General features: G+C 37.2%; 1 protein-coding gene across 1 annotated transcript in view; it reads left to right on the top strand.

The window, feature by feature from the left end:
* LOC136026395 (protein DENND6A-like) overlaps positions 1–13,893 on the top strand; it is a gene marked incomplete in the record, with an annotated part of 240,547 nt that overhangs the window by 178,181 nt on the left and 48,473 nt on the right. Inside the window, 2 exon segments of the mRNA XM_065702949.1 lie at positions 518–596; positions 11,105–11,238. Coding sequence (XP_065559021.1) covers positions 518–596; positions 11,105–11,238 — 213 coding nt within the window.

Raw genomic sequence — 13,893 nt, 5'->3', positions numbered from 1 at the left:
TGAACTTTTATTTAGTTACTTTTCCTGGTATTTTAGCTTTATTTAAATTTGAGTATGTCTCTTTTCATTGATATTTTAAGCAATAATAGCAGAATAGAGATGTGATATACATACCAGTGCCAGTGATTTAAGCAAGAACACTCTGTACAACGTCCTAGTACTCTCCCAAGATATCTTAAGTGTTGACATGGCCTGTGCCAAAATTTTATTTGTGTGTTTTTCAAAGTGACGTGGCTTTACTAAGCCCAAGTTTTAAAAGAAGATCGCACGTATATGAGCGGTTGATTCGCTCAAACGTCAACTAAACAACAACAACAACGCTCCCAGCATAGGTTTTGCATAAAATTTCGAAAACCCTAAATGCTGTCAAACAATTGTTTATTCAACTCTGGGGAATCAATCTATTAAAGTTGCAGTTTTATTTTTCTCGTTTCTAATAGATTATTTTGTAGTTTCAGTTGTTGTTTCGTGTCTCAATAGTACAAAAATAGTTGTTATTTTTTTTCTTAAATTTCAGGCTGTACCTGTCCTTCGTCCATTTAGTAAAGAGGCTTTCTTAACCTCCTTAGAAGACCATGGTCCTCAGTTAACCTCTGGTAAGGTTTTATTTTATGAGTTATAAGTACAATATACTCAAGGTTGGGCATATTAATTAGACATTGAAAGAGATGAAAGTCACATAGGCCGGAAACGTCTTCATTCATGGGTATATTTGTCATAATATGTATACAATTTATAGATGGAATTCGATCTAAATGGAAATAGTGCTTTGAGAAGAAGATAAATTGAACCGTCTTCCCTGGCCCAGCTATGCTATCCAGTTCCCCTGTAATTGCTACCGGCCCAAGCCCCCTACCCCACTCCCCATCGCTCTGAAACTGATGCAGCCATTAGAGATCTGAAGACCAGCAAAGCTGCTGGTCCTGATGGAATACAGCCTGAATTTCCGAAAATTAATTGCAATCTGCTCGTTTATTTTCATCATAAAATTACAACAGTTGCCTGGGAAATAGGTTGTTTCCCTATACCATGGTCTGAAGCCAAGATAGTCCTTTTCCATGAAAAAAAACTCAAAAGCCATATGTGACAACTACCGACCCATCATTCTAACCAGCCATAATGTAAAAATAATGATAAAAAGTCATGCATGCGCATCCAACTCTTCGAACATGAGCCATATAGTTTTTTGGATATTTTAGATTCACTAAATTAGACTCACTTTCTTTTCTAATTGTTTTTAATCGTATTTTAGCAACAGTTTGTGAGTATTTTAAATTTGCTGATGATTTAACTATCTTATCACTGCAACTAAGCCCTCCAACTACTGAACAGTCTGACTTGACGAGAATTTTTAATGACCTAAAGCTGAATTAGGAAAGGTAAAACTAACGGTCAGCGAAACTAAGAACTCTTATATGACTTTTTCCTTCCTAAAAGGTTGACAGCCACTTTTGTCTTATTTCCCTGTTGCCAACAAAAGAAAACTGTTAAAATAATTGGAGTACTTTTAGACGAAGATTTAAGATGGGGCTCGTAGGTTGACTCTCTGACTAAAAAAAGACACCTCAGTTTTACATTCATTTTCCAACCTGAAGAGATTTGGTATGCCAACTGAGGTTTTAAAGTCTGTATACTGCAGATACATTACACCTTATCTTGAGTGTGTATGTCCAGCTTGGCATCCGGGTTTGAGAAAAGATCAAACAGACAGAATTTAGATGATGCAAAAAGAGCTTTAAAAATTTTACTTGGACATAATTACTCAACATATGATGATGCACTAAAACAACTCGACTTGAATTCACTTGATAGTCGTAGATACGAGTTGATATATTGATTTGGACTAAATTGTTTGAATTCCCCTGCTCATCTTACTCTACTGCATGACATTGGGAGCTCTCTTACTGAAGGACCAGTCATTACACTCCGACAAATAAAAAATAGTTGTCCACAGTTAATGACTTACCCAGCCACTAGTCCCAAGAAATATTGCAAATCATTTGTTCCTTATTTTACTCGGTATTTTAATAATATTACCTTAACAAATATTTAATGTTTGATGCAGTTTATTTCAAGAACTTGCCTGTGAGTGTTTTTGAATGTACCAACCATTTATATATTTATTATTCTAATATATTCTGTATAAACGTTCACTATTTTAACTGTGAAAATTGATTCTTGACTAATATTAATTTTATATTAATTTTTTTATTGACTCATTTTAATTTATTTACCTTGTAGCAGCACTTGCTGCATTATTTTTTTTTGTGTTGCTATTTATTTGTTTCTTTAATTTTTTCATCCTTGTTTTGGTTTTTTTTTTTTTGCGTCATGACATGCTCATGTTAGCTCCAGCCGTTGTGGTGAATAAAATATATTATATTCTATATTCCATTCTATCCGAGCAATATGCTCAGCAGTCATCCCAGACTACCAACGAGTTTTAAACAAAATAGGTCAACGGTCGATGAGATTTCCACAGCCCGTTAGATCACAGAAAAATATCTTGAACGAGACCGCAGAGTCTACAAACTGTCCATACATTTCAACTAGGCCACTTCACTTTAGAATTCTACCTAGTTTACTCTCCCTCATAAGGGACATGTGGACGAAGTTCAGATGCCATGTTATGACTGAAGAAGGCCTTACCGACAGCTTAACAACATCAACCGGTGTTAAACAAAGTTGCTTTCTATCACCAGAGTTCCTCCATCATCATTTTTTAGCTGCAGTCCCCTCTATAACTCATAGCCCATCCGGTGCCCTCATAAGAGAGGTTGTAATAGACAAACTTACTTACCCCAACCATATAGTCCTAATTTCTGAGTTTCTCCGTGGTCTTCTGGACTGACATCGTCAACACGACAACAAACCGCTTTGGAATGATCATCAACACCCCGGAAACAATGGCCGTGCACTGCTCATGTAAACCTGATTCTCAGGTTAACTCCAGCCTCCAGCTTGAACATGATAATATAGAATGGGTCGATGAATTTACCTACCTTGGTAGCTTACTCACCTCCAATAGTAATCACTCCAAAGATATCAAGAGACTTCTGGCACTTGCGAATTTCAGCCTTAAAAGTCCGATGCCCATCCGACTTCAAATTAGTTGAATTAGAATCGAGTTGGTGGAAGTAACGAAAAAGTTGAGACCCATGGCTAATTAGAGTGAAGCCAAGACAGATAGTCTCTGTGAGAGAAAAAAACTTGAATAACTTTTTCAGAATTGTATACAAATGATTCGTTTCACTTGTTGATAGTGTCTATCATCCATCCTAGGGCAGAACTAATGTAGATAGGTACGAAGTAAGGGTAATTCAAATATTCTATGAGTTCTGTGAGCTATTTGAAGGCAATTGGAGACCCCAAAAAATGACTCAAAGACTTGTAACTGACCATGTCCTCAGGATTTGCAGGCAACTGGGATTGTTCATATTACCTGAACTTTGCCTAATAGAAAAGCCCACTGGAATTACAGTGGGGATGACTAAGATTTTTGGGTTGACTAATGACGGATAATGTCCACTGGACTTTTCGGTAAACGGAGAATCGAAGTTGCCTGGACTCGTATGCGAACAAGCGACCTAAGTCTACTTAATATATATCAACAACGCTTTAAGTGGGGGTGTTTAACTCGCATATCTCCCCTATCGCCATTTGTCCTTGTGAATCATGTACTCTAAATCAGATGATAGGTATCTTTTTGCTGCCTTTGAAGCAAAATCACTGCGACATATTGCCGCTATCACTTATCATGGTAGAATTTGAAATGTCAAACTTCTCCGTAATTTCAATGTCAAATTAACCATCTTCGACGAAAAAAGCTGTCGCAGTTTAGACGGCTAGGGTATATACAATGTATGGATTCATCTCCCGAAGATGCACTTTGAAGGCCGGGTATATGGTTCTTGACGTAGAGCCCCCCTCCCACTCAAAGAGATGGATGGACAACTTCTCGTTGCTTAGCTTTCTGCCCCTTCTCCGCGTCAAAGAAGATAGAAGTGTATACAAGAGTTACGTCAATAGAATGGTGAAAGAAGAGGCCCCAAAACGACCTCCAAGGACGTATGGGACCTGAGTCAAGTTAAAATATTACCTTTCGATTGCATGAAGAGGGTAACCATTCCTATGAGGGTAACCAATCGGTGAAAAAAAAAAAAAAAACAGTGTCTACCTTTTTGCTGAAGAGTTTTGGAGGGGGGGGGGAGGGAGTTGGAGGAGCTATATGTCTACTTTTTGCCTCTAATCTTATGTATAGAAAATCCTTGGATGTTTCCAATTTAAATAAAAGTCTACCTGTCTAATTTTCTTGTGCCTCCATCCATCCAGATTGACTATTTTTGCACTTTTGTGTTTTAAAGAAGGTTCTATATATCTTCCCTTCTGCTGCTAATTTGGTGTTCGGGAGAGAAGGATTGGAGGGGTAACTGTCCCAGTGTATGCCTCCAATTATACAGAATAATCATAAGAAATATATGACAACCAAGGGCGAGCCTTTGGCTGAGATGCGAGGTAGCAAAGCTGCCCAGCAAACGGGTGGTAGACTATAGCGTAGTAGACAAAAGTTGAGACGCTTCTTAAAATCGTTATTCTTGTGTTCCATTGACGCAAGGTACCTGCCACATAGAGTTTAATCAGAGCAGTAAAAGGCCTTCCTACTTTTCTGATTAAAAGTTGACGAAAGAGGTGGTGTTGGATGCACAGCAGACTCACTTTTTGCCTGTATTCCAGAAGCCAGGGGTCTACTTTGGCTCTCTAACCACTTAAACTAAAATCCCACATGGTCCTAATTATTGTAGTGTGCCACATATTTGCCTCTCTGCTGAAAGTTTGTTAGTGGTGGAGTGGGTTGAAAGTTGACGAAAGATGTGGTGTTGGATGCACAGCAGACTCACTTTTTGCCTGTATTCCAGAAGCCAGGGGTCTACTTTTGCTCTCTAACCACATAAACTAAAATCCCACATGGTCCTAGTTGTTGTAGTGTGCCACGTATTTGCCTCTCTGCTGAAAGTTTGTTAGTGGTGGAGTGGGTTGAAAGTTGACAAAAGAGGTGGTGTTGGATGCACAGCAGACTCACTTTTTGCCTGTATTCCAGAAACCAGGGGTCTACTTTGGCTCTCTAACCACATAAACTAAAATCCCACATGGTCCTAGTTATTGTAGTTTGCCACATATTTGCCTCTCTGCTGAAAGTTTGTTAGTGGTGGAGTGGGCTGAAGAGGCCATGGGCTAACTCTTATCCTTCAATCACTTAGATTGAAAAATCTTGTATGATTATTGTTATACAATCTGCAACGTACCTACCTTTCTGATAAAAATCGGAAGGCAGAGGAGATGGGGAGGATTAAAAAGGTCATGCGTTGAATGTACCTCCCCCTTGGAGGCACATGTTTTGAACCTTTTAAACATTTAAATGAAATAGTTATCTTTGAACTATGTTCCGACGCCTTAGGGAAGAGTTGTTGGTGCTGCCTGGGAGAAAAGTGGAATAGGGGGAAAGCTTACCCTCTAATTGCTTTAAACCCTAAAAAAGGCACTAGAAGTTTCAGTTCCCCAGTGGAAGAGCCAAGTCCTTTGATGGTCCAAAATTTTTATTTCTACGTACATATGGAACCTTGGGTGGCTGAATCTTTGCTTTCGTCAACAGTTGTTCGTGGTATCGAACTTTAAGTAAGGAGCGATACGAATAATAGTTGCCAAAAATCTAAAAAAAAAAAGAATTTTGATACCAATAGATATTTAAAAAGAATCACCATATTATGCTGATCTCAAATTTATAAGAATTAAGCGTACCAGTGAGCCCTACTGTAGATGTTTCAGGCTCCTATCTGCAAAAATGTGGAATTTTATATTTTTGCAAGAAGAAAGATCACGGGTGCGTGTTTTTATGTTTTTTTCTTGTTGTTGTGTTTTTTTTTTCCGGAACTTAAAGGTTCCAGTGCCCTTTTAAGTGACCAAACAGATTGGAGGGTAACTGTCCCCCCTCACACTTCCCTTTTCCCCAAAATCGTCCGATCATAACCCCCCGGGGTCCCTGGGTATAGGTTGTTTATTTATAAGATTTGCCCGTTGTTTACGTGTAGTATTTGTTATTTAGAAGTTTGTATAATTTTTTGGGTGGGGGGAGGGGTGGTTAATTTTTTTTCTGGGACGAATTTCACGGGAGAGATCTCCTATGGGGAGGGAATTTTCTGTGAGGTGAACCTTTCAGGGGAAATCTTACGCCGGGGGAATTTGCAAGAACTCATGTACGAAATTCTTTTTACTTCTTACTTTCTCTTTGCCGACTCAATTTCACGCGTGGAGATGTTAAGGGTAATTGTTCGGGGAAAGTTTTTGCCGGGATCGAATCGTTTTGAGCGGGCGGGGGGGGGGAGATTTTTTGTGGAGATGGACCCGGATTTCTCGGCATTGTTTAATAAACCATCAGAATGTAAATATATAAAAAAAGCTTTTCTACTGAAAGTAAGGAGGAACATTAAAACTGAAAACGAACATAAATTATTACTTATATGAAGGGAGTTACCCCCGCCCCTTCTTATCTCTTAATTGTTTACACTAATGTTTTAATTTTGTCCTTACTCTTTAATAACGACTTCTGAAAGACAAGGGGCGTTTAATTAGAACAGTAAGAAATTTTTTTTTTAAGTATTAAAAATGTTTTGTGTGAACCATTGAAACCTTGGATGGAAAGGCACAGTCAAATGAATAAGATGATTTCAATCAAAGGTTTGAAACAGCATTGACAACTCTTTTTTTATTCCTTTTTTGAAATGCATAATATGGCAATTTAGACAGTGCTGATCTCTATTCATAAATAACAAGTAGCATTTAGCTGTCATAATAAAATATGACAAAAATACTTTAATAAAATTTATGCATCTTTAATTCAGGATTTGTTGAAAGGCTCAGGTAAATTGTATTTAAGATGGGATCGTTTTGAGAATCCTCGACTTCCTATGCCGCTTTTGATTCAAACCTGAAACTACCATTCTGAGAATGGCCCAGTAATCAGAAAAAACGGGTGGATATGATTTAATTTCTTATATCCACCTTTTCTCATTAATATCCCCATGTGTTCAAGATAGTATCGTACCATGGAAGTTTTATGCAAAGAAAATTATACGGAATGTCTTTTCACATGCTTCTGGAACTTTTATGTCTTTGAAATATTAATTCGCTCCAATGGTTCATCTCTCCCGTCTAAGCCTTTCGTGGCTGGACAACTCTAAGCCTTACACAGTTGTAAAAATAGATACAATATCCCAGACTATTCATGCGGAAGCCATTCCCTTATCTTTTCCCGACATAGCTTTTATTTATGAACGTTATTTTTTCTCACTTAAATCTTAAGGATCGGGTCTATAGTAAAGTCGTAATTTTCGAACAAAAGCTGTTTGTAGTTCTGCCTTTTCTATCGCAAAATACAAAAATTACAATTCTGACCTTTAACAACGACCATTTTACTTAGAACCGTTTATCTTGTGCTATTTTGTAGAAATCCTTTGTGAAGTGGTGGTTTTGTATTGAGGAAAACGGTCGATAAACTTGGTTCCGCCAGGAGTTAAATGTCGCCTTGCAAGCACTGAAAAAATTATCAATCTGTATAGTTCGAGTGGTAAGATGGGCTAGTGGCCTTTTTAACACCCTCTATCCCTCCAAGGACTTTTTTTTTTAGCAGAAAAGTAGGCATGTTACATTTTATTTGAATTGGAAACATGCAAGTATTCTTGATCTATATGATTGCAGAACCAACTTGGGCTTTTGTTTCGATTTTTCCTTCCCCGCCATGTTTTAATTGGACTATGGGTATGTGCACATTATTTAAACTGAAATCATACAAGGATTTTCAATTAGAATGATTATAAGCATTAAGTTGTTCGTGGTTCCCTCCAACAATCTCCGTTCTCTGGGACAACCTTTTAATAGACAGATAGCCATGTCGTAACTCCAATCGAACTAGAATCATTTTATTCATTAGAACCGGATTTATAAAGTGGACTATTGGCTCTCCTAACTGTCTCTCGCGCCTCCTTCTGCCAACCTTTTTGGAGTCAGGCAGGTATAATGCACCTCTCTAATGTTGAATCATTTAAGGATTTTCAATCTGTTTGCTGGACGTAAAGATACCCCCCTGGACGTCCATACCCCCTCCAGCACCCCGCCCCGCATATTGCCAACTTCTTATGCGTCTTACGTTACGCCTTCTTTCAAGTGGAATCACGTAAGTATTTTCAATTTGGGCTATTAAAGGCACAAGTTGACCATGACTCATTCAACGCAATATCCTACGATTAATATTTCTGAACAAAGGTAGTGTTTTCACCACTGGTCTTGAAAATACATGGGGAAAGTACCTTGAACCAATGGGGTGGTAATAATGATCAACTTGGGTGCCTCACACCTCTTTGGTGGCCTTTTTAGAAAAATGTTTGCGCCCATATGGACTTTACTGAGTGACTACCTTAGCCCAAGGTTCTGTACGAAAATGCCCAAATTTACTTGAAATTTGTTAGGAAGGTATCTTAAAGCACAGAAAATTTGCCTTGGAAATTTTAGAACGTTGGTCCTTGCGGTCCAGGTATTAGTTGGCATCAAAGTTTCATGATTTTCAAAGAAACATGAGAATAATAAAAACTCATTTCTATTTTTATCACATAGATTGACTTGTAGAGATTGTTCATCTTTAGTGATGAAGGATTATATACTTTTGATAAATTGTTTATCATTTAATCGTTTCCGATTCATGTTAGGTTAGGAATATGTTTCTTCATGCGTGTGATCCAGTTTAGAATGTTTGAGACAAAGTTTAAAATTTGAAGGGTTATGGTTTGAGAGAAAATAAAGTAGCTTTTGTCATCTTTGTAGTATTCATGTTAAAGTGAAATTTTCGATAGGAACGTTTCAGGTAACTCTGTTACCTATATACCTATAACCCCATTGCTAATCATATTTGCAGTATTAAATGGGGCAGCTCAAGCCGTTGCTTGATATGAAAAACTAATGATATCGATTACGAAGTCCAGCCACTCTTTCTTTTAGCTTGCTAAATATAGTAATAGTCAACTTTCTCCCTCTACTAAATTGTGGAAGGAAAGTATTTCTGCCGCCGAAGCCCACAAACCTCATTTTTGGAGATCCTTCCTTAATTTGGAGGTCAACAACCCTCATTTAGCCCTCCTAGCATTTTTGAATACTGTTGACTCGTATCGTTGCTGTGTTGATGCCAGAAAATTGTCTTTTCAAGTTTACCTATAGCAAAAGCGAGATTATATTTAAGCTTTTTGTGTAGTCTTATCCTGGGGTGTTTGATATGGAAGGCATCAACCTAAAAAAAAAGTAAAAGATGGTCAAAAACGTAAGAAAATGAAAATTCAGATCAATATTTTGAGTGTTATGTTTCAGTTAAGGAGTCGTGTGTCATGTCGTTATGTCGAGAGCCGTACTGGCATGCTGGTGAAGAATCTTGTGTGTTTATGGGTCTCAATATGCGTTTATCACAGAGCAGTGCAGAGTATTTCAAGTTAATTTATTTTCTTTTTTTAATAACTAAGTCTGATTGAACCTTGACTGTGGAGCTTTTTAAGGATGAGGGTTAACTTCGTTCCTTCCAGCTCGAAGGGGTTTAATAAAGTCAAAATTTCTTTTCAAACTGAATGGCTTCAACATCAGTATCATAATAATTTGCAAGTCCTAACATCACAGTCCTCAAATTCTGAAGTAGTGATAATAGATATTTCAACACGGGCGATATTGTATAATCTTTTTTTTTATCTGATCTACAATCTATATCACTACTCTGTTCATTCATTCTTATTGTAGATCACAAGAAGCTTCCTAGAACCAAATTTTCATACTTTGAAACGTTTTGAGACAATTCCCATTGGTAATAAAGCTGGGTACAAAAAAGTTAACGCTGTGAATCAGGATTGTTCTTAACCTGAGAATTATCGCAATCCTGCATTAAATTCGTTTTCCTATGAAAATTTTCCTTCCAGTAGATATTCAAGATTTGCAGTTGCGGTTCCTTACTCGCATGGATCACCTGAACGGTATTACTGCGGCAGCTTCATCTCGTGTCACACTGTCTTTTAGAGCCTGACTCACAAATGATTTTGACATTCCAAGAAGTAGACAAAGAAAAAAAAAAGCTAAGAGGTGATTCATTAAATTTAAATTTGTCGCACCTCACATGCCTGGATGGACCCAAGGTAAATTGAGGCTATGGTTCTTAGTATCCACAAATGCGTTTTCTGTATAACATTAAGATTTTCCTTTGATCACCTCCTCTATTACATGATTGGTTGCGATAGCTGTTGGTGGAAATTTTGTCTTTTTCCAATTTTTCCAGAATTTTGTTTGGCTGACTGACTTCATCGTTCTTGCACGTTGAAAAAAATCGACGAAATATCTTTTTCCCTTTTTTTCTATTAATACAAACGTAAAAAAGGTCCTCAGACACCCGATGCTCACGGGAAATATATACAGTGGAGGTGAATCCAGCAGTATGGTAAAATAATATACGTCTTAGTCTTTAATTTTAGAAATTATAAGACCGAGATAAGTAGTAGCTGTTACTTTCTCAGGAAGCCGAAGACTAGACAGATATTACGTTTCTGTATATTGTATCATACCCTGAATTGTTCAGAACAAAAATCTATTTTCAAAGAAGACGTTCTAGCTGACAGGGTGTAAAATTGAAAATAATATCACCCAAATAAAAGGAATGATTAGTAATGTCTTCCTAGCCTTCTTCTAATTTGAATTCTGTATGCACGAAATTGAAGGAAAGCGAGGAAATACAGAAATGAGCAGTCATTTACGCACATGCATACGGGGCACAATTTTCTCTTGAGTGGAAAGGGTAGACCGTATTAAAACAATAACGAAGTATTTACTTCCTCTTTTGCACGTACAGCACCAACAAACTGAATTTTCACCTCTGAAATTTCCAAATCATCCTCTTGTTTCTCTCTATCCCTCGGCCACGCCTCCTATCCATTTGGATAAGTGGGTATAAATATTTTAAATATATTTTATTGTATTATATAAAGATAATGGGTATAAATGATAAGTATTAAATTTTTACTTTGTCTTTTAGGTGTTAAAGGAGATTGGATCGGATTATATGAAAAATTTTTGAAGTCACAAAATTTTGCTGGATGGTTAAGTAACAGACATGAAGACATGACAAGGAAATTACAAGCCCTGCAGCTAGAAGCTTTCTGTCAAACTGTAGGTGCATTATTTTGTTATTCCTCGTAATATACTAGTATACCTTTTGCCCTAATATTCTAAGAATACTGTACTTGTCTATGGTACCTTCTTATCTGATATGCTGTTGTTTTTCTTGGTTAAAAAGGTTTTGCCAGTCCCCTTCTTCCTTTTCTGGTCATTCAGAATATGGCTGTAAAAGTCTTCACTTGTGATAGCCCGACCGAACCAGTAAGCCATCGTTATCATAAAAAAGAGTTTCTAAATTTTGCAATACTTTATTTATTTATGATTCATTATCATCACAAGTTATTGCCTCCATTTGTTCTTGGCTTTTCACAGTTGCGTCGTATCTCAAATAACAACAAGTTATTTATTGATACGTTGGATGCTGGTTATAGCTTTTTGATCAAGGTTTAGTGTTAGACACGTTGGATTATTGACAGAAATGTGAATTTTGCAATCATTTTGGCTCCTTTTATGAGTCTGTCGAAACTTGTATTGTCAGTGTATTGGCTACATCCACTCGTGGACCTGAAAGATTTGTTCCCTTGAATTTAGGGACGACCCCATCCCTTATTCTAAGCGGAGAAGATAAAATCATCATAGAAAATCTTACAAGTCAGCAAATTCATTGTCAACTGCAGCTGCTGCTCGACCTCAACGTTTCAAAAATCATAAGAATGTTTATAGTTCTTTGATTCGGAAGGCTAAACGCCATAATTATTATCAGGAATTTTGGGATTGGGGAAAGAATATTCGGAAAACTTGGGAAGTGATTATTTCTGTACTGAAACCTTTGTCTCCGCCATCTTTTATTCCTCTAAGCTTGATGGTTGATGGCTCAGTTGTTCAGGGTGAATTTGACGTTTAAGAGGCATTTACCTCTTATTTTGCAAAAGTGGGAAAAACAACTGCTTCTTTGGTGAGCTTCCTTCTTTGTAAGCCTGATTTCAAAGATTTCCTGATTCCTCAGGTTGAGATATGTTGATTTTTAATTGGGTTAAGAGGCTAAGCGTCTTCTGTTCCTGATTTACATACACAAAGGCAGTAAATTTTTTTATTTCTTCAGTTATTTGTTCCTTAATAAGGCTTGTAACTCCATCTTTCGGGAATTGGATCTTTCTCAGCTCACTTAAGTGAGTTCAAGTGATTGTTTCATGTAAAGATGGGCCTCGGAGTGATCCAGAAAATTATCGGCTGACATATTTGTTGTCTGTTTTTTTTTGACGATTATTTGCTAAAGATTTGCTTTCCTGTCCATCTTTCCTTATTATAAGTAAATGATATTTTCATGGTTTTCAGTTTGGCTTTCCATCAAAGCACTCATAGTTGGGGAAAGATACGGGAAAAAATGGTCAAACCTCAGGGAAATCGTGACGGATTTTTTATGGGACTTGGTATTAACCAAGTGACATATAGCAATCACAAATTCTGTCGGTCTATCTGTCTGTCTGTCGGTCCCGGTTTTGCTACTTTAGGCACTTCCACGTAACCTAGGACGATGAAATTTGGCAGGTATATCAGGGACTGAACCAGATTAAATTATAAATAGTTGTTTTCCCGATTTGACCATCTGGGTGGGGAGTGGGGGGCCGGTTAATTCGGAAAAAATAGAAAAAATGAAGTATTGTTAACTTACGAACGGTTGATCAGATTTTACTGAAATTTGAGGTTTGGAAGGATATAATGTCTCAGAGCTCTTATTTTAAATCCCGACCAGATCTGATGACATTGGGGGGGGGGGGGGTTGGGAGGGGAAACCTAAAATCTTGGAAAACACTTAGAGTGGAGGGATCGGGATGAAACTTGATGGGGAAAATAAGCAAAAGTCCTAGATACATGATTGACATAACCGGAACGGATCCGCTCTCTTTGGGGTATTTGTGGGGGGGGGGGAAGGTTAATTCTGAAAAATAAGAAAAAATGAGGTATTTTTAACTTACGAAATTTGATTTCTCGAAGGATATCGTGTCTCAAAGCTCTTATTTTAAATCCCGACCCTATCTGGTGATATTGTTTAGAGTTTGGGGGGTAACCTAAAATCATGGAAAACGCTTAGAGTGAAGGGATCGGGATGAAACTTGGTGGGAAAAATAAGCAGAAGTCTTAGATACGTGATTGACATAATTAGAACTTATCCGCTCTATTTCTGGAAAATCGGGGGGGGGGTTAATTCTGAAAAATCAGAAAAAATGACGTATTTTTAAATTACGAAGGAGTGGTCGGATCGTCATGAAACTTTATATTTAGAAGGACCTCGTAACTCAGATCTCTTATTTTAAATCTCATTAAATTAGAAAACTTTTTTTTTAATTTCTTTTTTTCAAATTTTAAATCTCATTAAATTAGAATTAAATTAGAAAACATGAGGTATTTATAAATTACGAGTGGGTGATCGGATCTTAATGAATTTTGATATTTAGAAGGACAGAGTGACTCATAGCTCTTATTTTAAATCCTGACTGGCATTAAGCCTCTGATTTTCCTTTTAAGTCAATTTATTGATACTTAGAATTTTGTTAGAGCTCATACCATATGAGCTCTTGGCTCTTAGCTCTTCTGGCCTCGTCACAAGTGCCATATGAGTTCTTAGCTCTTGTTTTTACGCCAAAACGCTAAAAAAATCAGCTTAATTACGAAAAAAAACTTGTCCATGAAGGCGGAAAATCAATT

The sequence above is a fragment of the Artemia franciscana genome, chromosome 4 (assembly GCF_032884065.1).
Source record: "Artemia franciscana chromosome 4, ASM3288406v1, whole genome shotgun sequence".
NCBI lineage: Eukaryota > Metazoa > Arthropoda > Branchiopoda > Anostraca > Artemiidae > Artemia > Artemia franciscana.
The sequence above is the reverse complement of the archived record's forward strand: the minus strand, read 5'-3'. Positions and strand labels throughout refer to the sequence as shown.